Source organism: Dendrobium catenatum, unplaced genomic scaffold (assembly GCF_001605985.2).
Source record: "Dendrobium catenatum unplaced genomic scaffold, ASM160598v2 fragScaff_scaffold_231, whole genome shotgun sequence".
Lineage (NCBI taxonomy): Eukaryota > Viridiplantae > Streptophyta > Magnoliopsida > Asparagales > Orchidaceae > Dendrobium > Dendrobium catenatum.
Genome location: NW_021318693.1, coordinates 3,643,241 through 3,667,235, shown reverse-complemented (window position 1 = coordinate 3,667,235; position 23,995 = coordinate 3,643,241). Strand labels below are relative to the sequence as shown.

The window sequence follows — 23,995 nt, the reverse complement described above, 5'->3', positions numbered from 1 at the left end:
TATATATATATATATATTTTTTTTTTTATGGGATTTGGTCGAGAAGCACATGAAAAGGAGCAAGGTTACCTTCACAGCCTTTGAGCTCCTGTTGTTTGCTTCCGATCAATATGCTGTAACTTCCGATCCAACCAGAAAGGGGAAGTCGGAGAAGGAAAAGTCGAACAACAACAACGGGAGTCAAAGAAGCGAACTCCGCTTCCTGTCTCCGATCAAAATGTCGTATCTTCCTGTTCGGCAGGAGAGGGATGTCGGAGGAGAGGGGAGCTCGATCGGCGGCAGAGTGGCGACGGGTTGGGATTCGGTCGGCCATGAGTTCGAACAAGGCTCGGGATCAGAACGTCGAGGGGCGGCTTCGGCTGGGTGTCGGAGCTTGTGGAGTTTGGCCGGTTTTGGAGTTCGGCAGAGGGAGTGGAGACAGTGACAGGAGAGGAGGAGAGGTCGTGGAGAGCGAGCAGTCGAAGCTTGAGGAGATTTGCGAATGAGTCCCGAAGGCTTCCGCAGGTCCGGTATTTAACGACGGGAGTTGGAGTGAGATCGAGGCAACGTCGCAGGATTTACGCAGGCTTTGCGGAGAAGCGACTCGAGCGGCGCCGTTCTGCAGTACCTCGACGGGATTCCTGCAGAATTTCGGGAGTCTGCTTCTCGATGCGTACGAGGTATGTAATTTCCGGTATTTAACGACGGGAGTTGGAGTGAGATCGAGGCAACGTCGCAGGATTTACGCAGGCTTTGCGGAGAAGCGACTCGAGCGGCGCCGTTCTGCAGTACCTCGACGGGATTCCTGCAGAATTTCGGGAGTCTGCTTCTCGATGCGTACGAGGTATGTAATTTTTGGTTATTACATAGAGGTTAACAGTCTATAAATAGACGACTTACAATAAAATATCCAATGACAGAAGTGCCTCATGGGGTCACATAAGCCTACTCCCTCAAGTGAGGATAAAAATGAAAAAAAATACATAATAAAAATCAAATACAAATTAAATGCTCAGAAATAAAATGGTCTAATTGTGATCGTAGATATTCGGCCCCTTCTCTGATAAACTTTCCACGGTCTGATGTCATAATCACAAACAAAATTTCTTTCTCTGATGGGGAACTAACATCAAATTTGGCCAATACCCAAGCATCTAACGACATGGCTAGCCTTGTAGTAGCAACATCTACCATAAGTGGTTTAACAAAAGTAAGGCAAGAGAAATCTAAAGATTTGGGAAACCCATCAAAACCCCCATGCAAGAGAAGATTTTGTAAAATAGTCAAAATGAGGTGACACTTCAACAGACACAGTGAACCCATCAAAATTATATGCTCATCTAGAAAAGAGCCATGTTCAATCATATTCTTTGGAACAATTTGCGATGGCAACACCCACCAAAAGTGGTTAACCAAAAATTAAAGCAAGAGAGAATAAGATGGATTGATTGAAGTAGTTAATCTGAAGATGTAAGAAAGCCACTCAAATTGGAGCAATAAGTTGTTCTATAGAATAGTTAAAATGAGATAACCACCTCAATAAATATATATGGAACCCATCAACACAATATGTTCATCACAAAAGAGTTGTGTTTAATCATATTTTTGGATAACTTAATAAGAGCATGATTACCAACATTATAATCCCCAACCAAAAGTTAGATCAGCCGAAAAACTATGAATAATTTTCATGCTGGTACGACTATAAAAAAGCCATGTTCTGATGCTGAGGGCAAGTTTTGATGCTATAACCACAAAGGGAGTCATAAGGGACCATAATCCTTTTGAGATTCTGTCGATGACCTAAAAATGTGATATGAACTGCTCTACGAAGTCCAGTTTATTTATCTGCTCAAGATTATTATATAAATAATTGGATGAAAAATATGCTTTTATTACTTTGCTTAGCAAAGTGATTTCTTATACTGCATTTAACTGTTTTTAAATATTCTAAAAAATATTTAATAGAGTTTGAAAATTTAAATCAGTTTGTATGACCTACTGGGCAATTATAACTCATTGTGGTTTTGATTCTGATTTTCAAGATTTGATAAAGAGAATGAGCTTTTTGATTAGCATTTTAGGATCTGATCAGAGTTGATAAGTAATTCTTTTATTAATTTGTATACAATCATGGCTAATTTATTATTTAATTATGTACCTTCTATTTGTAGCCATGTACAGTAGAGTAGATACATTTTGATGAAATAAAATCTTATGGATGAGTTTATTTTCAGTAATTGAATGTTTTAGTAGCTATGTAATCTGTTGTTTATTTAAAATGAATGTCGAAAGAGAATTTGAAACATTCCAAAATTAGATCTAAGGACTAGCAGAGAAACCAAAATAATTTGTGCTCATTATTCTAACCCACACAACATTCTCGAATCTAAAATTTTGGAGTTTGAAGTATTGGTTGGAGCACATGCGAGTGTTTTAAATTGAAAATGGGATTTTAGTTTAACTCGCTTCAAATTCCAAGTAATATTCTCAAACTTTGTGTTTGAGCATTTATCATATTTGTCGAAGAACATGTATGGACTTCAATTTATTTTTAAATGACATTCATGCTTTTTGATGCACTTAGATGATGCACTTATAGGCTTTCGGTATATTTGCTTAATATGCTTGCATGCTTTCAATATATTTGTGTTTTTTATGCGTTCACATGAGACACTTGCACGCTTTTTAATGTATTTGACTAGCATATTAAGATGCTTTTTAATGTATATTACACGCTTTTTAATGTATTTGACTAGCGTATTAAGATGCTTTTTACTTTAGTCATGGATGTTCTCACTAGACATTTGCAAGAGGATGTACCTTGGTGTATGCTTTTTGCGGATGATATTCTTCTTGTTGATAAGACTAGAGAGGGAGTTGAAGGTAAACTTGAATTATGGAGGTCAACCTTAGAGTCTAAAGGTTTTCGCTTGAGTAGATCTAAAACGGAATATATGGAGTGTAATTTTAGTAGTAATAGACCTAGTGAGGGGATTGTGACTTTGGGCGATCAAGTCATTAATAAGAGTAAACGTTTTAGATATCTTGGATCTATTGTTCAGAGTGATGGTGAAATAGATGGGGATATTATCAGCAGAATTCAAGTTGGATGGTTGAAGTGGAAGAATGCATCGGGCTTGTTATGTGATAGAAATGTACCCCTCAAACTTAAGGGAAAATTCTATAAGATGGTAGTGAGGCCTGCAATGCTTTATGGTGCCGAATGTTGGCCTTTAAAAGAGAAGCATAATACTAAGTTAAGTGTGGCAGAGATGAGGATGCTCAGGTGGATGAGTGGCTTTACCCTTAGAGATAGGATACGAAATGAGCATATACGTGAAAAGGTTGGAGTAGCTCCAGTAGAAGATAAGATTAGAGAAAGTCGCCTTAGATGGTTTGGTCACATAAAACGGCGGCCTTGCGATGACCCGGTTAGGAGAGTAGAGGTATTAGATTTGACTTATGTTAAGAAAGGTAGGGGTAGACCTAAAAAGACTTGGTTAGAAAATATTAGGAATGACCTTTCTTTATTAGATTTAAACGAGAATTTGACTTTTAATAGGACACAATGGAGAAAAAGGATTCATGTAGCCGACCCCACGTAGTGGGATAAAGGCTTGATGTTGTTGTTGTTGTTGTTGTACACACTATTTTTTAAAAAATTTTAAAATAATAGTGCACTTTTTGTGACTACTACACATTTTTTGAAGTTAACGGTGAGTTTTTTGGTGTTTCGCATTTGGCTGGCATAGTTTGCTGAGGTTTCAACTTCACTATGAGATGTCATGCTCCTCCTCGTAATACTTCTTAAATTGATTTGAACAAAACTCAAAGCTACTGTTAGTTCTTAGCTTCTTGACTCCTAGAGTTACAACAAAAGTCTTCCATTCTTTGAATATTTAAAAGGCTTCATTTTTCTTTTCAAGAAATATGTCCAAGATTTTCTTGAATAATCATCAACAACAGATGTAAAAAATTTTTAAGTATATGTTCATACGAAACACATAAAAGTCACCAAGAAGGCAGACTTTGATTGAATTCTTCTTAATTAGTCATAGTTCGTTGATCTACCTTCTTCCTTTGGCTCAGTTCTTGCAGAATCTTCATTGTAGTTACCATTCTTTAGCCAATGCTTCTCGTTGCTAGGTCCTGTCACTTGCCAAAATCTGAACTCCGTTGATTCATATAATGCTTCAGCCAGTTTTCTTTCCAATTATTGTTCTTCACGGCAAGAGGGATGGAACACTACCACTCCACGGTTCTTCAAAGCCACAGGGTAGTAACTTGCCATCAATGGACACCATCGGCACACCTACCAGTAGCCTCTTAGGGGTGGGAATTCTTTTTAGTTACGATTCTTATCCTAAACCTCTTATCTAGTACATGGGAAAACAAGAAAAGGGAGAATAGGCTAGGAAAGAAATTCACTAGGAGAGAATAAATTAGAATGTCTTTACAACAAGAGGTGATGGTGTATTTACAGCCACACCTCAAGATAATTGTGTAAATGAAAAGTTACACAAATAACCCCAACTATATAAATTTAAAAATAGCCTTTATAAAAAAAGGAAAGAAATTAAGGACTAGTACAGGATAATTCATGCCCGATGCACAGTTCCAGGGAAAGTGTAAAATGACATCATTGATGAAGGAACCATGAGAACGTCATTTCAACTTAAGATGAAGGAAAAGTTGATTCCTACAACACAAGATCATTTAAGACCTTAAAAGCTTCTTGGATGCAAAAGGACAATGAAATCAAAATAGTTAAATGATGTTTGGTATGATTTTCCCTATGATGCATCGACACTTCTCCTCAAAGAGGCGTGCAGTGTCCAGCACGTATCTGACATGACACTCGTCCGACACTCCTCCGACACGTGTCAGACACGCCGAAAACGTGTCAGATTAAAAAAAATATTAAATACAAATTGGACACGCGTATCTTAAATATTTTATAATTTTTTTTTAAATATAATTTTTTGAATTTGAAGGGATTTCAACTAAATTTCTTATTTCCTATCCACAACACCAAATCAACCTCCACACTTAATACCCATTCATCGAATATTCTCATTTTCATTTATCTTTGGTAGTGAAGGTATTTTCATCTCCTCTCTCGGTGATTGATAACCGACATCGATGCCCGACTCTCGACATCCTAATACTAATAATTTTAAACACAAATTCTAGTTAAAAGACTTATTATTTCTAAATTATTTTTAAAATTATACTTATTTAATTTTTATACACTATTTTTTAAATATAAAACTATAGCACCATGTCCAACCCGTGTTCTATATTTTCAATAATTAATGTGTCCCGTATCTGTGTAGTGTCGTATCCGTGTCCGTGTCTGTGCATCATAGGATTTTCCAGTAGCAAGAAACTTCAAGACAGTATTTATTTGATAATATTTTGAAGGATGCTTATCATTTAATTTAAGGAGATCATGGAAATATGACAGTCACACTATCAATGATAGATACATGAACAAATGTACATTGGAGTGAATTGGAGCGCGGGTGGTACTTCTGACACTCAATTATGAAGCTTAAAAAGAGCTACAAAGTGCATGGCGGTGTCCAAATCCATATGTATGAGCTTCTTATGCTTTGGTGGTTTAAGAAGAAAATCAAGAAGAACAAATGCCAAAGGAAGCCCAACTCTTGTTGCAAAAATACCAAAAGGCGTTTCCTACTAAGGGTAGGCATACTAAGTGTGCCAAATCTTTTTATCCTTCAACTACAAAAAATAAATCAGGTGTCTCAAATAGAATCATTGATGCTCTTAGCCGAAGTCATTCTCTTCTCGGTACTCTCCCGTCATAGGTAGCTGGGTTTGCGATTATAAAAAAACTTAATCCCAATAATATAGAGATTTTCTTATTTTTTTGAAACGTGGCAACAATGCCAAGAGTTACATGGTACATTTCAGTATTTTCAGCTCCAAGACCAAGTCTTTTTGCAAAACATAAACCCAAGGACATGGATCCTTTTCAGGTCATTAAGCACATTGGAGAAAATCCTTATTAGATTGACTTATTGGGAGGTACAAGCATATAGGCATCCTTCAACGCTGTAGATACTTAAGGTATCTGAGGACTAAGAGAATAAAATTATGGATAATTATGGCGAATCCGAACGATATAACATCAAATATAGCAACTCCACTGAATTTAACTAAATATAGCTTAGCTGGTCAATCAATATGAATATGAATATGATATAAAAAGGAAAAACAGACAAGTACATAGGAGACCTTTATGTTAGTCTGCCACAAGAAATCGGAGAGAAAGAGTAGGAAGACATATCAGCAGTTCCAAGGAATATCAGATACATAAATCTATATACCGTACAACTGAACAATGATTAAAGAAAATTTAACAAGAAGAAATCTATGGATTCTTAAAACTTACGGTTCTAGGATTTGGATCAAGGATTCTGCATATCAATGACTTGGCACCAGCAGAAAACCATGAAGGACAAGAAAATTCAGCTGCATTAATCTGCAAAATACAGTTACAATAACTACAATAACCAGAAAGTTTTCGGAACATGAAACAACAAATTATTATAAATATCGGATAAGTGTCAACGTTTTCCAACATTTTTTTTTCTTTCTCCCCATCTGAATTTGAAAAGAAGACTATATGATGGTGGTGAATGGACTTTTGGTGGGATTGGTGGCTGAGAATGACACAAGAGATTTAGGGTTCCCTTGGGACGTCTTTTTTACTGTTTCTTAAATCAGTTTTCTAGTACAAAAATTAAACGAAGCCTGAATTCATCGATAAAATGATTAATTTCCTACATACTTGCGAATAAGATCAAACCTCACATAGTATGAAAAAACTAAAAATAAAATAGATGAAAATCTGAATTCCACAAATAAAAAGATACAGAAAGAAAAAGCTATAGCCAGTGAAAGAACAAACAATGCATATGAATTAAGCAATAGATGTTGATGTTGAAACCAAAGGAAGATAGGTCAAGGAGAGCAGACTTTCTTTTATAAAAGACAAGCCCAAAATAGCACCTCAATAATTAGCAAGCGAATAATTTAATCCCCGAGTTTCACGCTACCCCAATTGAATCCCTCGGCTATTTAAAATTGATAAAACTTGATCCCAAGGCCGAAAAAGAAAGGTTAAAGTTAACACTATACTTAAATGTGAAGATATTTTAAATAGTTAAACTACATTTGAGTTTACATTATTTATGTTAGTCAATTGTCATTTAATAAATTATAATAAATACACTAATTAAAATAAAGTTAACCTACTAAATAATAAGAGTGAATAATTAGTAAATAGAAGATCAAACAAAGCTCTAAGACCCGTGTTACAAAAAATATTATGATTGCCACAAAACTCCAAAACCCTTGTTAGAAAAGAAAACATCCACAAATGATGCCCTCCAAAACGTCTAAACAAAAGCTCACTACACGACCTTCTTTTGGATGAATAAACTTGCTAAGAAACATAATGTCACATTAGCAAGGAAAATTGAAATGCATAGCTGTTTATAAAATTTTATTTGCTAACTAATTAATAATCCCTTGTTGGTCATTCCTTGCATGCACACATTCAATATTGGTGTTGTCTAAGAGCTACAATATCAATCAAGTTATTTCGACTGAATTGAAAAAACAGAATAAAATAAAATAAAAGTTTGTGCATTTGACTTTTCATTTTAAATCAACCATGAATGCGCAGCCTCTTCACTTGCTAATATCTATTTAAATTTAGTTCTTGAAGATGCAAATCATCTTGTGACACAACATTATATTATAGGCCTTCTTTAATTTGAAATGTTTGCAAAAATAATTTATGTGAGCAACAAAATGATGTCCTCCAAAAACATTCATATTGATGGTCGAGGGTATTTCTTCTTGTTGATCGCCTTTAGTAATCTCAACTATATTGCACTATAATAAAGGCTAGATATCTAAAATTGTTTGAAATTCACATAGCTATCAATGACCAAAAAAGGGTCATAAAACACCAGTGGATTTCACAATACCATCATAAATTTTCATGCTTCCTCTGTTAGCCATGGTTGGAGATTACATGATATTACTGTTTAAAATGTAGAGTTCCTCCACGCAGTGGCGTACGATAGCACATTTCAAATCTTGTTTGCACCCCTTATATTGTATTCATGAGGGACGGAGTTTCTTTGCTCACATGCCCAAAATCACAATCACAATTATTAATTGATTCACTAAGAAGACATTGTTAGTTGCAAGGACAATCGCAAACCCTAGTCTCTCATACACACCTCATAAGAGATTGGTATACACTGCTCAACAATTTTCGTCGAACACTACTTCAATGCATTAGTGCATCGCCGCTCATAATAAAAAAAACACTGAAAACCTTTGTTGAATGTAAAAGTCAATCTCACATGCAAAATCCTTCGCCACTCACAAATAAAATTCGATTATAGAATGCCAAAAGTCAAAATAGCTCACAATAAGAAGATTGAAATCATTTGCCACTCAGCATAAATCTTGATCTCACACACATGTTCAAGAGTGGGAGGAAAGTAGCTTTCTAAGATAAATAAATAAATAAAATATTTTACTAGAATACACCAATCAAATAATGAACTGTAGAAGACATGTCAATTTTTTTGTTAAACTTGATAGAATTCGGATAGGGGGGCCAAATTGAATCAATTTTCAATAGTCGACGGACTAAATTGAGGTAGTAAAAAAACTCTTAGACTAAATTAGGCACTCACTAATAGTAGACATACTATTTTAAACCTTTTCACATTTTTATATAAAGCTGAAGTATTACAATGCACATCAGCTCTTATTAGAGGTAATACAAGACTTTTGAACTATCACATTTGGAGGGAAATAAAGGAGAGAAAAGTAAGGGAAAGGATGATGATTAGCCATAGATGAAAATATTTCTAGCAAAAATACAATAAATGTATTTTTCTATTTTTAACACCATTCCTTCCTTAAAAGGTCAACCAAACATGTCACAAGGTGAAATAAAAAATGTAAAACAAATAAAAATTGAAATTACATTTTAAATAATTCATAAATGGGCTTTTCCTTGGATTCTTGTTTGGACTTTTGTCATTGGGCCACTTTGTTATTCACTTATTTGAGCATTAATATTTAATTTTGTATGTGAACCTTTAACTTAATTTTCTTGATCTGCATGAAGTGCTACATCAACCCCTATGAGCTCAGTTGAACAATACTTAGTAAAGTTAAAATCCAATGTCCTTAACTAATTAAGGCATCGGCATCTCCAAATAAGTGTGAGTCAGCCTTGTGTCTTCAATAGGTGATTGTAATGCCAATGGGTAATTTCTTAGTGACAATACAATCAACTTCCACGAAAGAGGATAGTGAAGAATTCTGCAAGTTGGGAGCTATATCTCTTGCCAAATAATCAATCTGAAAAAGTGGTGATTTGATAAGTCATTTATATGATAGGATAGCCTCAATATTAATAATGGGATGAATCAACATATTAGTAGGCAAATCAAGATTATAAACATAAGCCCTTGTATGTAAATTTTATCAACTTTGAGGTTTGCTAATGTTCAAAACGAATGCGAATCAAAACATAATCACCTTTAAATTATTTTCTTGAATGGTCGTTACTATTTCACCAAGAAATACATTTATCTTTACTTGAAATAATTTATTTTCTTATATCAGCATGAAGGCTTTGAAAGTCCTTGGAAAATGAGAATACATGGGATGGAAGATTAGGTACATCAATTGATCATATTGGGTTTTGGCCAAACATTGCTTCAAAAGACAAGAACTTTATGGTCCTAAAGATAGAACTATTGTAGGCAAATTTTGAGATAGTGAAATGCAAATCTCAATTTGCAAAAGTCTTCCCACAATACACCTAAGTAGATTTTCCAAAGTCCAATTAATTACTTCAATTTGATTGAGCATTTGGGTATGAAAAGCATAGGAAAATTTTAATTTAATATCTAGCAATTGTTATAAAATATTTTAAAAGTATGAAATAAATCTAAAGTCTCACTTCGAAACAATGGTTGAGCGAAGGCTATGTGAACATCTGATTTCCTTAAAAAATGAACTATTCATATGAGAAGTATTATTGGTTTTGAAGCAGAAAAAATGAGCTATTTTGAAAACCTATAAATAACTAAATAATTACTATTATGTTCTCGAGCTGTTGGGCCTCAACCTCTCCACATATATTAGGAGAGAGTTTTAATGATTAAGTTTCGGGAAAAAATTTTGGAAGGTAAGTTAAATAGAGATAAGACATTACCTAGAGATTTTATCCTCTTGGCAAGGACTTTAATAACTCAGTTCTAATTTCCTATAGGCGCAAGATATTATAGTTAATTACCACTCCCAATAATGAGAACGAACTTTTGATTAAGGCTAGTCATTGAACAAATATGTGGTATCTAGGGTTTAAAACTTAAAAAATTATCACCGCGCATTTAAAGCAGATTGTGAGAGGTATGATGATGAACCTGATAAAGTTCTCATGGTTCCGTCATCCCGGCTCATCATAGTCCCTAGTCTACTTAGTCAGAGGAAGTAGTTAACCCAACCTGACTGAAGGATCATTGACGCCAGCCATGGGTTGCTTCCTACAAGGGTACCTTATAGACTTAGGATGAATGTTTATCTAAGGGGATAGATTTAAGTTAACCTTAGCTAACAAAGGGATTTGTACCTTAGCAATTATGCCATAGTGATTCATTACTTAAGGATTTAGAGTCATTGGAGAACACACAGGCTCTGGTCGTGACAATAATTTAGTGGTACCATTTAATGACAAAACTATTCGGTCAAAGGGCCCTGATCAAAATCGTTTATCAATAGTGTCATTTGCCGACAAAATCATCGGTTAGAAGACAGTGCCACGTTCTAACTAGCAAGAGATAGTTTAAAAATGAATTCTAGTGATATTTTCGACTAAACATTCACTCTTTATGAGCTGAAGTGATTTTCAAATTTATTCACCTCGATAAATTGTTGCTAAGGGTGAATGAATTTTTACTTTAAGTAATTAGATGATTTATTTCACCTTGAATATCTTAAATTTTAGTGATTTTAAAGTAGGCACCTTAATGGATGATTTTTGAGATTTAGGGGCATTTAAAAGATAAAGATCCATCCGGTTGAGATTTTCTATCAAAACGATCATCATTAAGGTGACGTAGTCATTTAAAAATGTTCGTATTTATAAAAGTCTAGAGGTGTTTGAAAGGGTAGTCCCCGAGATTAAATTTCAACACGACCATTATCGGGGAATTTGAATAGCTTGTATATTTTTCATTTGAATCGTGTCAACTATCTTCGTCCGCTAACAGAAGATCAGGTTCGATTACTAAAATTATAAGTTATCGTACGAATGCGAAGAACCGAGAACTTTATATTTTATGATGCATTTCATCTAAAGAGCTTTTAAAGGCCTGATGTTAACTTTAAAACTAAGTATCCCATTGAATTTGAGCTTAGCCATTCACTCATTAATTCAAGTCATGTCGACTCTAGTCTTTTCAAAGAGGAGGAACAGACTTAAATATTTGACCCGTGCAACATTCTCGAACCTTTGAATTAGGAGTTCAAAGCAACAGTTATAGCACACGCGGGTATTTAATTTTAAAAAAAGATAAAACATTATCGAGTTTTAAATACCCTCGCATCATTCTTAGTCATTTGTGTTTGAAAATTTATCATGTTTTTTGAAGGACATGCAGGAAATAAAAACTTATTCTTAAATTAATGTGCACGCATTTCAGTGCATCGTGTTTCGGTGTAGCGAGTTATATTTTGATGCATGAGGGATATTTTAAAATATTTAAATATATGTTTTGCGCAAGTGATTATCATTAGAAAGTGCGCAATATTTAATTTAAAATTCAAGAAGTGTCTTCTATTCGCTTGTACGAGTGTTGCGGATCTGATGGTGTGAAAGCGCAAATTAGGCTTCTTATAATTGTAGATAAGAGAGACATTTAGTTCATTTAACTCGTGCAAGTTTATCATTTAGCATAGTTCATAGTTGATATTTTCTTAAGAGGCAGTAGGAGATCGTGCTCTTTCTTATAGTGAGCTACATTGTATGCTACGAATCTCCATTGTTATCTGTAGGCAAGCTAATTTATTCAATATGAGCCCCTTATTCTTACATATAAACTAGTTGTGTGCACTACAAATTTCCTGCTCCTACTTACAAGTGAATTGTAGTGTTCTTTACAAGTTTGTTAATATTGCTCGTAAGCAAACTACATTCATTAAAAATCATCTGCTATTTCCTGTAAGCGAGCTGCATTAAGTACAAATCCTCTAGTGTTGCCTATAAGCGAGCTGCTATGTGCACTAAGAGTCCTTGTTTATGCTCGTAAGCAAGATGATTCATTAATCACTAGTCCCCTTCTCATGTCCATAGGCAGACTAGATTCATTGAAATTTCCTTATACACGCTTGTAAGCAAATTGTCACATTCATTGCATATTCCTTGTTGTCACTTGTAGGCAAAATGTTATACACATTACAAGTCTTTTGCTCGTGAGCAAACTATCATGTTCATTACAAATCCCTTGTTTACGTTTGTTAGTGAGTTGCCGTGTACATTACAGCTTCCTTGCTTTATTCATTTATATTCAATTTGCATCAAGTTATATCTTTATGTTGCAAATTTTCATTTAATTGCATTCTCACTTCAAATATTCATTTAGGTTTGGTTCTCTATAAATTTGTTTAGAGACTGGGCCTGACCACAATGCTACAAAAATGTGTATGGCTGGTATCGGGCAACACCACAGTCAATATCTTCAATCCCACCATATTATAAAAAGCATGTATGGGTTTTCGAGGTACCTACACGAAAGCTCGCAAATTTTCCATCTGACATAAAAGCGCGTACGAGTACTTATGAGTGTCCCGGCCGTGCTACGAAAAGCACGTACAGGGCCCACCCACTTAGCCAGTAATGTCATCTTCGAACTTCGTCCTGTCGTGCTACAAAAATCATGTACAGGGGGTTGCACGTTATGTCGTAAACTTCGACAATGGGATCTGAGGTTTAGAGTTTAGCAAGCATTATACCTTAGCACAAGAGAGGCGATGATGTCAGTGTTGAGAGCACGAGGGATCAAATCACACAAAATACCCTTCTTCTTTTCTCTCTCTCTCTCTCTCTTTTTTTTTTGCTAGTAAAAATAAATAATAATAGAAGAAAGAAATGAGCTCTCTATTAGGGAGGTGGAATGGACTGTTTTGGTTGTGGGATTTGAGTTTGAGCACTGTTGGCAGATTGGATGTTGGAAATAGTGCGGAGGAGAAGAACAAACTTACTGCTGCTATAGAGAACTGCTGTTATGGGGGAGGAATGAAAGTAGTTGGGGAGTTGGAGAGCTTTTTTTTGAGGGGGAAGGGCTGTTTTGGAAGTAGTTGTAGTGAATATCGGGCTAGTGGGATGTTCAGGTAGGTATGTAGTACGAGGTATTCATGTGGAAAGTAGCAGGAAGCTTGAGTGGGAATTTGGTTTGTGGGTTTCTATTTGAACATAGAGGGTGTGAGGCTTTTGAAAGGAAGGAGTGAAAGAGTAAGGTTGTTGTTCTGGAGAGGCGAGGAAGTTTGTGAGGGGATGTGGAGTTGCGACTTGTAGAGAGCAGGGTAACGGGCTAATGTAGGGAGATCGAATGACGGAGAGTTGTTGCGCGAGTTTGGCCGGCAAGAACTGCTGGTGTTTGTATGAAGGGGAAGAGATGGGTTTGGTGTTGTTCAGTTGAGCTAGGTGTGAGGCTTTGAAAGGATGAGAGAAGACGTGTTGTTGGAAATTTGTTTAGGAGTTGGAGGCTGGACTGTAGGCCGTTGATGTAGGCAAGCTAGTTGTCCCTTCGATTTTGCTAGTTTTTTTTCCCTGCTCATTAAAAGCTGTGTTGATGCTTCGATTTTTCCCCCTTGATGCTTTGGTTTCCCCCTTGGTAGTTGTCCCTTCAATTTTGTTGCAGTTTTTTTCCTTGCTCATTAAAAGCTATGTTGAACACTACCGTTGCCAGTTCCCAAGTCCTGGATGAGAAAAGTGGAGGGTTGCGTTAGGTAGTCGACAGCCAGCGTAAAACTTGTCGAATAATAATGACATGAATCCTTTAAGAAATTGTGTTAATGCTAGGGCGTCCCCTGGAAGCGACGCGCTGTATGACCTGAATACAGTGATAAGTGTGCAAGCGCCGCTGCACCGGCGCCCGGGTGAAGTGTTAAATAGGCAAGGGTTCTCACATCAAGGATGGATGTGGGCAAAGAAGCTAGTCCATGAAACTATAATTAGGATAGGAACTTGGAATATAGGTTCCCTTACAAGAAAATTAATGGAATTAATGGATATTATGATTCATAGGAAGATAAATGTTTTGTGCATTTAGGAAACTAAATGGGTTGGAGAGAAGGCTAAGAAAATTGATAGTTTAGGATTTAAACTTTGATATTCGGGTAGGAGTCGTACTAGAAATGGTGTAGGTGTTATTATAGATAAGAGTTTGAATGATAATGTTGTAAAGATTAATAGGATTGAGATAGAATTATAGCTTTAAAGATTGTTGTTGATGATAAGATTGTTAATATTATAAGTGCTTATGCTCCTCAAGTAGATTTGGATATGAGTTCTAAATTAAATTTTTGGAATGACTTAGATGAATTATTACAAAAGATACCTCTAGAAGAAAAAAAATTTATTGGAGGAGATTTAAATGGACATGTTGGTAGAGAGGTAGATGATTTTAAAAGCATTCTTGGTGTTTATGATTTTGGAACAACAAATGAATGTGGCAAGACATTAAATTTTTGTTTAGCTTATGGTTTTTTAATTGCTAATATCTTATTTAAAAAAAAATGACATCTGATCACTTATAAAAATGAATATAGTACAACCCAGATTGACTATTTTCTTATAAGAAAATTAGATCGTTTAGATTACAAAGATTGTAAAGTTATTCCGAGTGAAAATTTATATACCCAGCATCGATTATTAGTTTTGGACTTTAAGATAAAGGGGCAGATAATAAAAAATAAAGTAAAACAATATTCTAGGATTAGTGGGGGCATTTAAAGAATATTAACAAAAATATTTTTGAGAGTAAAATTTTAGATCTTAAGATTTTATCTGTGCATGAGGATGCTAATGTTTTGTGGGAAAAAGTGGCTAGTGATATTAAGAATATTGCAAAAGATGTGTTTGGAGTATCAAAGGAAAAAGCTCCTAATAGTAAAAATAGTTGGTGGTGGAATTCAAATATGCAAAAAAAAATTAAGAATAAGAAGATTTGTTATAAAAATTAGTTTAATTTTAAAAATTCTGATAATTGGTTAAGATATAAAGAGGCACGTAAGGAATCTAATAAAGCAATATGCGATGCAAAGACCTTAGCTTTTAATGATTTATATAATAGATTAGATACTAAGGAGAGAGAAAAATATATGTATAAATTAGCCAAACAAAGAGATATGAGTAGTAAGGATTTAGTTCAAGTGATGTGTATTAAAGATGAAGATAAAAAAATACTTTTCTTAAAAGATGAAATTCAACAAAGGTGGATGAGATATTTTGCTAAACTTTTTAATGAAAATTGTGAAAATAAGATTGACAATAGCGACCTTAGCACCCTAAATGAAAATAAAGATTTCTGTTTTTATCGGCGTATTAGTAAAACGGAAGTTAGAGAGGCTTTAAAGAAAATGAAGAGTGGAAAAGCAGTTGGACCTGATGATATCCCAATAGAGGTGTGGAAATTCTTAGGAGATAAAGGAATTTATTGGCTTACTAAACTTTTTAATACTATTTTGAAGACAAAAGATGCCAGATGAGTGCAAAATGAGTGTATTAATTCATATTTTTAAGAATAAAGTTGATGCACAAGATTGTGCGAATTATAGAGGAATTAAGTTAATGTGTCATACTTTAAAACTATGGGAGCGAGTTATGGAGCATAGGTTGCGGCGTGATACTAATGTTTCTCAAAATTAATTTGGATTCATGCCGGGTAGGTCGACTATCGAAGTCATACATTTATTAAAAGGTTTGATGGAGAAATATAGAGAAAATAAGGAGGATATATATATATGATATTTATTGATTTAGAAAAAGTATATGATAAAGTTCCAAGATAAGTGCTATGGAGAGTTCTTGAAAAGAAATGAGTTAATAATGCTTATATTCAAATCATTAAAGATATGTATGCAGGAGCTATTACTTGTGTTCAAACACAAGGTGGTTTGACCAAGTATTTCCCTATTTCGGTTGGGTACATCAAGGATCAGCCTTAAGCCCATATCTTTTTGCTTTAGTCATGAATGTTCTCACTAGACATTTGCAAGAGGATGTACCTTGGTGTATGCTTTTTGCTGATGATATTGTTCTTGTTGATAAGACTAGAGAGGGAGTTGAAAGTAAACTTGAATTATGGAGGGCAACATTAGAGACTAAAAGTTTTCGTTTGAGTAGATCTAAAACGGAATATATAGAGTGTAATTTTAGTAGTAATAGACCTAGTGAGGGAATTGTGACTTTGGACGATCAAGTCATTGATAAGAGTACACATTTTAGATATCTTGGATCTATTGTTCAGAGTCATGGTGAAATTGATGGGGATATTATGAACAGAATTCAAGTTGGATGGTTGAAGTGGAGGAATGAATCGGGCTTGTTGTGTGATAGAAAAGTACCCCTCAAACTTAAGGAAAAATTCAATAAGATGGTAGTGAGGCCTGCAATGCTTTGTGGTGCTGAATGTTGGCCATTAAAAGAGAAGCATAATACTAAGTTAAGTGTGGCAGAGATGAGGATGCTCAGGTGGATGAGTGGCTTTACCCTTAGAGATAGGATAAGAAATGAGCATATATGTGAAAAGGTTGGAGTAGCTCCAGTAGAAGATAAGATTAGAGAGAGTTACTTTAGATGGTTTGATCACATAAAACGGCGGCCTTCCAATGACCCGGTTAGAAGAGTAGAGGTATTAGATTTGATTTTTGTTAAAAAAGGTAGAGGCAAACCTAAAAAGACTTGGTTAGAAAATATTAGGAATGACCTTTCTTTATTAGATTTAAACGAGAATTTGACCTTTAATAGGACAAAATGGAGAAAAAGGATTCATATAGCCGACCCCACGTAGTGGGATAAAGGCTTGATGTTGTTGTTGTATTAAAAGCTATGTTGATGCTTCGACTTCCCCCTTGGCAACTGTCCTGTTGGTCCCTTTTTGCTGCAGTTTTGAGGTGCTCATAATGGCTGGATGAGAGATGCTTTAACTACCTGCATTTATTGTTCTTTTCACCTTTTTTTCCTATAAAAAGGGGCTGGTTTCTAGTGTTTTCGGTGTGTGTGTGACTAATTTTTGGAATGTAACTTATGGGTTTTATTCTAGCTTGCGAGCTAGCCTCACTTTCCCTTTCCTTCTTCTATTTCGTCTCGATTTTCTACCTTTTCTTCTCTATCCACGTTTCCCAGCCTATCTATATCCTTCTTCTCCTAATTTATAAGTTTTATGGTGTTATGTCCTAGGAAGGTGTTGTTTTTTTGTTTATAAGTTTTTTTTTTTAGTTTTTTACAAGTTGAAGTTGTTAAGTGTGTCTCTTTATAATAGTATTATTGGTTCTATCTATATTTGTCTAAATTGTAAGAGAAAGAAGACTTTTAGTTTTTTTTTTTTGCAAAATCTTATTTACACCAATTTGATATTAGAGCTTTGATTTTTTTTTTTTTGGGTTTTCCTATCTTTTTTCTTTAAGAAAATTTTAAAAAATATGGACAATCATCAACAAGCTGAAGTTTCAAATCATGATGTAAAGGAGTCTCAAGAAGAATTTGATCGTGCAGATTTTGAAAGTTAGCCTTCAATGCCAACTATTTCAGAAGAGAAGATTTCAACAACCAGATGAGTTTTGCAACAAGGATGTTCTACTGATCCACTTCAGAACGAACTTTACAAAATACAAGAGAAAATATATTTATATGCAGAATGATATAAAAATAGGAAGCGTCTACTTCAAGCCATGTTTAGAAAGAAAAAGAGATGATTCAAAGGAAGTATGCTACTTTAATTCAGGAATTAGAAAAGGTTCAATCAACACATAATGGAGGTTATGAAACTATCTCATCAGGGGATGAGAATTCTCCACATTGGGAGAATTTATGTATGCAAGCTAGCTATCCCTTTGGTTTTGCTACATTTTTTTCCTGCTAATTAAAAGCTGTGTTGATGCTTAGATTTTTCTTACTTAGTACTTTGGTTTCCCACGTGGCAGCTATCCCTTCGGTTTGCTGCTATTTTATTTCCCTACTCATTAAAAGTTGTGTTGATGCTTCAGTTTTATCCCCTTGGTGCTTCGGTTTCCCCCTTGGCAGCTATCCCTTTGGTTCCTATTTGCTGCAGTTTTGAGTTGCTTATATTGGCTGGATGAGAGGTTCTTTTCCCCTTTTCCCTATAAATAGGGTTGATTTCCACTGTTTTGGGTGTGTGTGACTGATTTTTGGAATGCAACCTGCGAGTTTTATTATAGTTTGCAAGCTAGCCTCCATTCTTGGTTTTCTACCTCTTCTATTTCGTCTTGGTTTTCTACCTCTTCTTCTTTATCCACGGTTCCCGCCTCATCTGTATCATTCTTCTAATAATTTATATAAGTTATATGATGTTATGTCCTATGTAAGTGTTGTTTTTTCATTAAGTTGAAGTTGTTAAGCGTGTCTCTTTATAATAGTATTGTTGGTTCTATCTATGCTTGTCTAAATTGTAAGAGAATGAAACTTTTAATTTTTTTTTTTTTTTTTGCAAAATCTTATTTGCACCAGCCATGAGCTGCTTACTATTTAGCAGCTGGAGAAGACTTCAACTGCTATTGGTTGCAAACAGAGGGGAGGTCGGCTGTTATTTGTATGGTGGATGTGAAGGAGAGGAAGAGAGCTAGGTTTCTTTGTGTGAAACAGAGAAAAGGCATTCGACGAGCTGCTCGTGGCTGGACTCAATAAGATCTCGTTCATGTTCTTTTGATAGGGTAAACGAATAAGCTTGAACATTTTTTATAAATGCTGGATAGCTAAATAGACAAGCATGAACAGCTTGGTGTTCGGTTTGTTTATGTTCATGAATAATATCGTTTAAAGCTCACGAACAAGCTCGTTAAGAAGCTCAATTAAAGCTCGATGTTGATGCCTATACACAAAAACATGCAAAAAGGGTGAAAATTAACGCATGACGCATCACTTGAAGGATCTAATGACCTCTGATCGTCAAACGGATTGCTTCGTTGCAATCAAAGCGTCGAATTCACCTAAGAGAGAATCCCTCGCAGTCAAATTGGGCGACATCGGTCAAAAAAGATAACCGACACCCGAAATTGATGTGTGACAGCGCCCAAACGACATTCGATCGTAGAACGGTCTTCGTCATTGCTTTCGGAACGTCATCAATACTGAAAAATGATCATAAATTTATTCAATTAAAAACACGTGGGGAATTCAATATGCATTCTGAGGCAACGACGCATAAATCGAGCAAATTGACGTGCAAAGTTTCCTAAACAATGTCCGAACGCAAAATGGGCTTCCTCAAAATGGCATCAATATTAAAATATGACTACCAATTTACTCAACCGGAGGGAAATGAGAACTTATGTGGGAAGAAATAACAGAAGAGCAGAAGTAGGTTGTTGGCTAAATTCAAAGAAAAGGAGAGCAAACTTTAGGTTGAATGAGAAGTTCATTAGAGATTGTATGCAGAAGGAAAAAAAGGCCGGGATACTGCAGGTGAACCAAATTATCCGACTGTTCTGGAAAACGGGATGAGATACCCAAACGATACTTACGAAATAGTACAAAAAATTATATAATTGCAAATTCATATTTGTTATATTACCTAAACGATACAAGTATTTATTTTAATTTATTCTAGTTTATTCATTTATGAAGATAGACGATTCATAGAATAATGACTACAATAACATATGTCATGATGAGTAAAAAGGAATGTTGAAAGGAATGATATTGGGAACATTAAATAAGTATATAGGGGGATAGACCCGCACAAGTAAAAAGACCTAACGAGGTAAGCCTACACTCTCAAAATTTTAAAAATTAAGGATTATGACCCAGCCTTAAATGAAAGAGCAACTTCAATTCTAAAAATTGGGAACTTGGACCAAGTCTTGAATTCGAAAGCTGGATGGGTGTAAAAGTTTATAGTCATTATATGACTTATTAAAGATGTGAAGTAATGTTATGTTTTTTTTATGTTTAGTATAAAATTTTATAAGGGTTTTACATTAATTGTTAATATGTTCATAATTATTTCTTCTGTATTGTTTGGGTATTTCATTGAGCCCTGGCTCATTTTGCAATGGATGTACTGCAGGCAAGGGGAAGGAGCTAGTGAAGTAATAGTCAGCAGTTGACTACTCTTTTGTGTACATACAAATTTTGGGTGTACAAAGAGATTTGAAAAGAGATGATTGATAGCAGTATAGACTTTTTGGTATGTAAGAAAATTTTTAAGAGTTTTAGTAAAGCTCTGTATTTCAATTGATATGTGCATTTTATTTTAAGTAAACTATATATGCTTCCTGTTAAAAAAAAAAAATCTTGATGTGTTATGATTAGTTATGTTAGGATAGTTTGAACAGACTACTTTTTACTTATCTAATTCTGATAGCAGAGTTCCAGAATGGGATTTATTAAGAAGAATGTCTATTCACATTTTCCTTCTCTGTCATGCTGTAGTTTGACTGTGGGGGGTGGGTTAAAATGGGGTGTGACAATAAGATTGGAGATTGAAGAACAGGTGATTATAGAAATGAATAAGCTTATAGATACATACTTCATTCGAGAAGAAAAATATACTAATTGGATCGCCCATATCATCCCAGTCAAGAAGAATAATGGTTAGATCCTTATTTGTATTGACTTCAGGACCTCAATAAAGCGTGTCTAAAAGACTATTTTTCGCTTCGTGTCAGAATGTTAGTTGACAGTACTTCTAACTACGATATGCTCTCCTTTACGTATAGATCGTTGAGATATAACTAGATCAAGATAGCGTTTAAAGATGAAAAACACGCATCGTTCAAAACACCCATCAGCATATTATGTTGCCCGGTCATGCCCTTCGGCCTAAACAATGTAGTGCCACCTATCAGCGAGCGATGACGTGCATTTTTTATGAATTAATATATCAAAAGGTCGAGTGTTATATAGATGACCTCATCATCAAAAGCATTGATCCAGACAAATAGAATTAAAAATCAAAAGGAGAACACTAGGACCAGAAGAACTTTTCTCAATTCAATATTTAACATGCCAACATCAAACAAACCTTAAAACAAACGGAAGTTAGACAATAAACAACAACAACAACAACAAGCCTTTGTCCCACTACGCGGGGTCAGCCACATGAATCCTTTTTTGCCATTGTGTCCGGTTAAAAGTCAAATTTTCATTTAAATTTAATAAAGAAAGATCATTTCTAATATTATCTAAGCAAGTCTTTTTAGGTCTACTTCTACCTTTCTTAACATAAATCAAATCCAATACCTCAACTTTCCTAATCGGGTCATCGGAAGGCCTCCATTTAATGTGACCAAACCATCTAAGCCGACTCTCTCTAATCTTATCTTCCATTGGAGCTACTCCAACCTTTTCACGTATATGCTCATTTCGTATCCTATCTCTAAAGGTCAAGCCACTCATCCACCTAAGCATCCTCATCTCTGCAACCTTAACTTAGTATTATGCTTCTCTTTTAATGGCCAACATTCAGCACCATAAAGCATTACAGGTCTCATCACCATATTATAGAATTTTCCCTTAAGTTTGAGGGGGACCTTTCTATCACACAATAAACCCGATGCATTCCTCCACTTCAACCATCCAACTTGAATTCTGCTGATAATATCCCTATCAATTTCAAAATCACTCTTAACAATAGATCCAAGAGTCTATTGCTACTAAAATTACACTCCATATATTCAGTTTTAGATCTACTCAAGCGAAAATCTTTAGACTCTAAAGTTGACCTCCATAATTCAAGTTTACCTTCAACTCCCTCTCTAGTATTATCAACAAGAAGAATATCATCAGCAAAAAGCATAACCCAAGGTACATCCTCTTGCAAATGTCTAGTGAGAACACCCATGACTAAAGCAAAAAGATATGGACTTAAGGCTGATCCTTGATGTAATCCAACCGAAATAGGAAAATACTTGGTCAAACCACCTTGTGTTTGAACACAAGTAATAGCTCCTGCATACATATCTTTAATGATTTGAATATAAGCATTATTAACTCCTTTCTTTTCAAGAACTCTCCATGAATGAAAAAATAAAAATAAAACAAAATACCCTCAATACAACCAACTAGTGGTCACCTCATATGCATCGAAATAGTAGATAAGATGATAAGTGCTTAAAGACATGCAAACCAAAGGTCCACCACATTAACTTTGGGCCAACATCCACCACAAGACTCCTCTGGCAAATGCTACCAAACCAGCAAACAATACTTTCAAGAGCTTGAGAAGAAAAATACAAGTGGGGGGAAACTTGTGGAGAGAAGAATTAGGTAAGAAGTCCGAGACGAAACAAAGTGAGGAGAAGAGAAAATGGATAAAGCTCGCAAGCTATCTAAGAAGAAAACCCTCAGGTTTAAGTAATTTTCACTCACCAAAATCAGCTCTCAAATGTCACAAAACAGCCACAATATATAGGGAAAGAGAGGGAGCTAAACAGCCCAAACAGTTGGCCAACTGAACAAATCAGAAAAGGGGAGGCAAAAGGCCAACAGGCAGCCGACTGGAGCAGCACACGAAGGAGCAGCGGAACACAGCCACTGAACGGACAGCGCCAGGCGAAAAGGAGTTAGGCAAGCAGAGGAAATGAAGGGCCAAAACAGGGGGGAATGAACCCGGCCAGCAGCCATAATGAGCTGAAAAAGGCAACAAAACTCAACAGCTAACATTACTAGGCAGCAAAACCTGAAACAACCCAACCTAAGGAGCTTGGGTCAAATCAAAATCAACCCACAAGTCATGGCACCAAAGAAGCTAGCACACCAAAGGCAAGACATGTCAAAGAGCACAACCTACACATGATCATTGGTTATCTTCCATTATAGGGTAGAAAAAAAAAGCACAAAAAAATAAAATTCAAATTACAAAATAATTCAAAAATAAAAAAAAATGAAATTTGCATGCATCAAGTATAGACCAGAAAGACCACCTAAAAGATCTGAGAACCCTATTTAAGAGGATAGAAAAGTTCGATATGAAGATGAATTCCCTCAAATGTGTTTTCAGGGTCTCCTCGGGGAAATTTCTCGAATACGTTATTTGTCATCGAGGCATCGAAATTGACCCCAATAAGATTAAGGAGCACATGGATAAGCCGCCACTAAAGAAGCTCTGTCAACTTCACTCCTTGCAATGATAGTTGGCTTTTATTCGGCGATTCATATTGAATCTGTCAGGTAGGTATCAATCATTATCAAAGTTGATGAAGAAAGACAACTGCTTCAAATGGGACAGAATGTCAAGATGCCTTTGCTAGTATCAAAAGATATTTAATAGATCTTTAGGTGGACCAGTCTTGTCTATATAAGACTCCAAGTATGGCACCTTGAACATAGGAGGTGGCCTAACCTAAGAAATCTCTCTTGAGAAAGCATTGGCAAGCTCGGGCTCGACCCTCCTAGCCTATGAAGAATAGTTCAGATTATCCTACATAGGTGTGGGAAGTCAATGCTCGATTACTCGATCTCTTACGGTGAACTGCCAAGTTAAAAGAACCTTCATGGTTTCTCTCCTTTCGTGGTCTCCCTTGGAGCCCACCCAAGGCATTCTAAATTGTCTTCATTATCCATTCTTCTATCTCCATCAAGTCACTATGAGTGGTGTACTCAGCATTCTCCATGTTGATAAATAGCTCTTGCTAAAGTCGCTTGTCAATTAGGGCTTGTCTTATTATTAGTGGCATCAATCCACATCACCGCATCTAAGAG

At 35.4% G+C, this 23,995-nt stretch overlaps 1 protein-coding gene across 1 annotated transcript in view; it reads right to left on the bottom strand.

Moving 5' to 3' along the window:
- Positions 1-23,995, bottom strand: part of LOC110098208 (CBL-interacting serine/threonine-protein kinase 24-like) — a 97,188-nt gene that overhangs the window by 54,298 nt on the left and 18,895 nt on the right. The window contains exon 8 of the mRNA XM_028693089.1: positions 6,401-6,490. Coding sequence (XP_028548922.1) covers positions 6,401-6,490 — 90 coding nt within the window. The remainder of the gene's footprint in view (positions 1-6,400; positions 6,491-23,995) is intronic.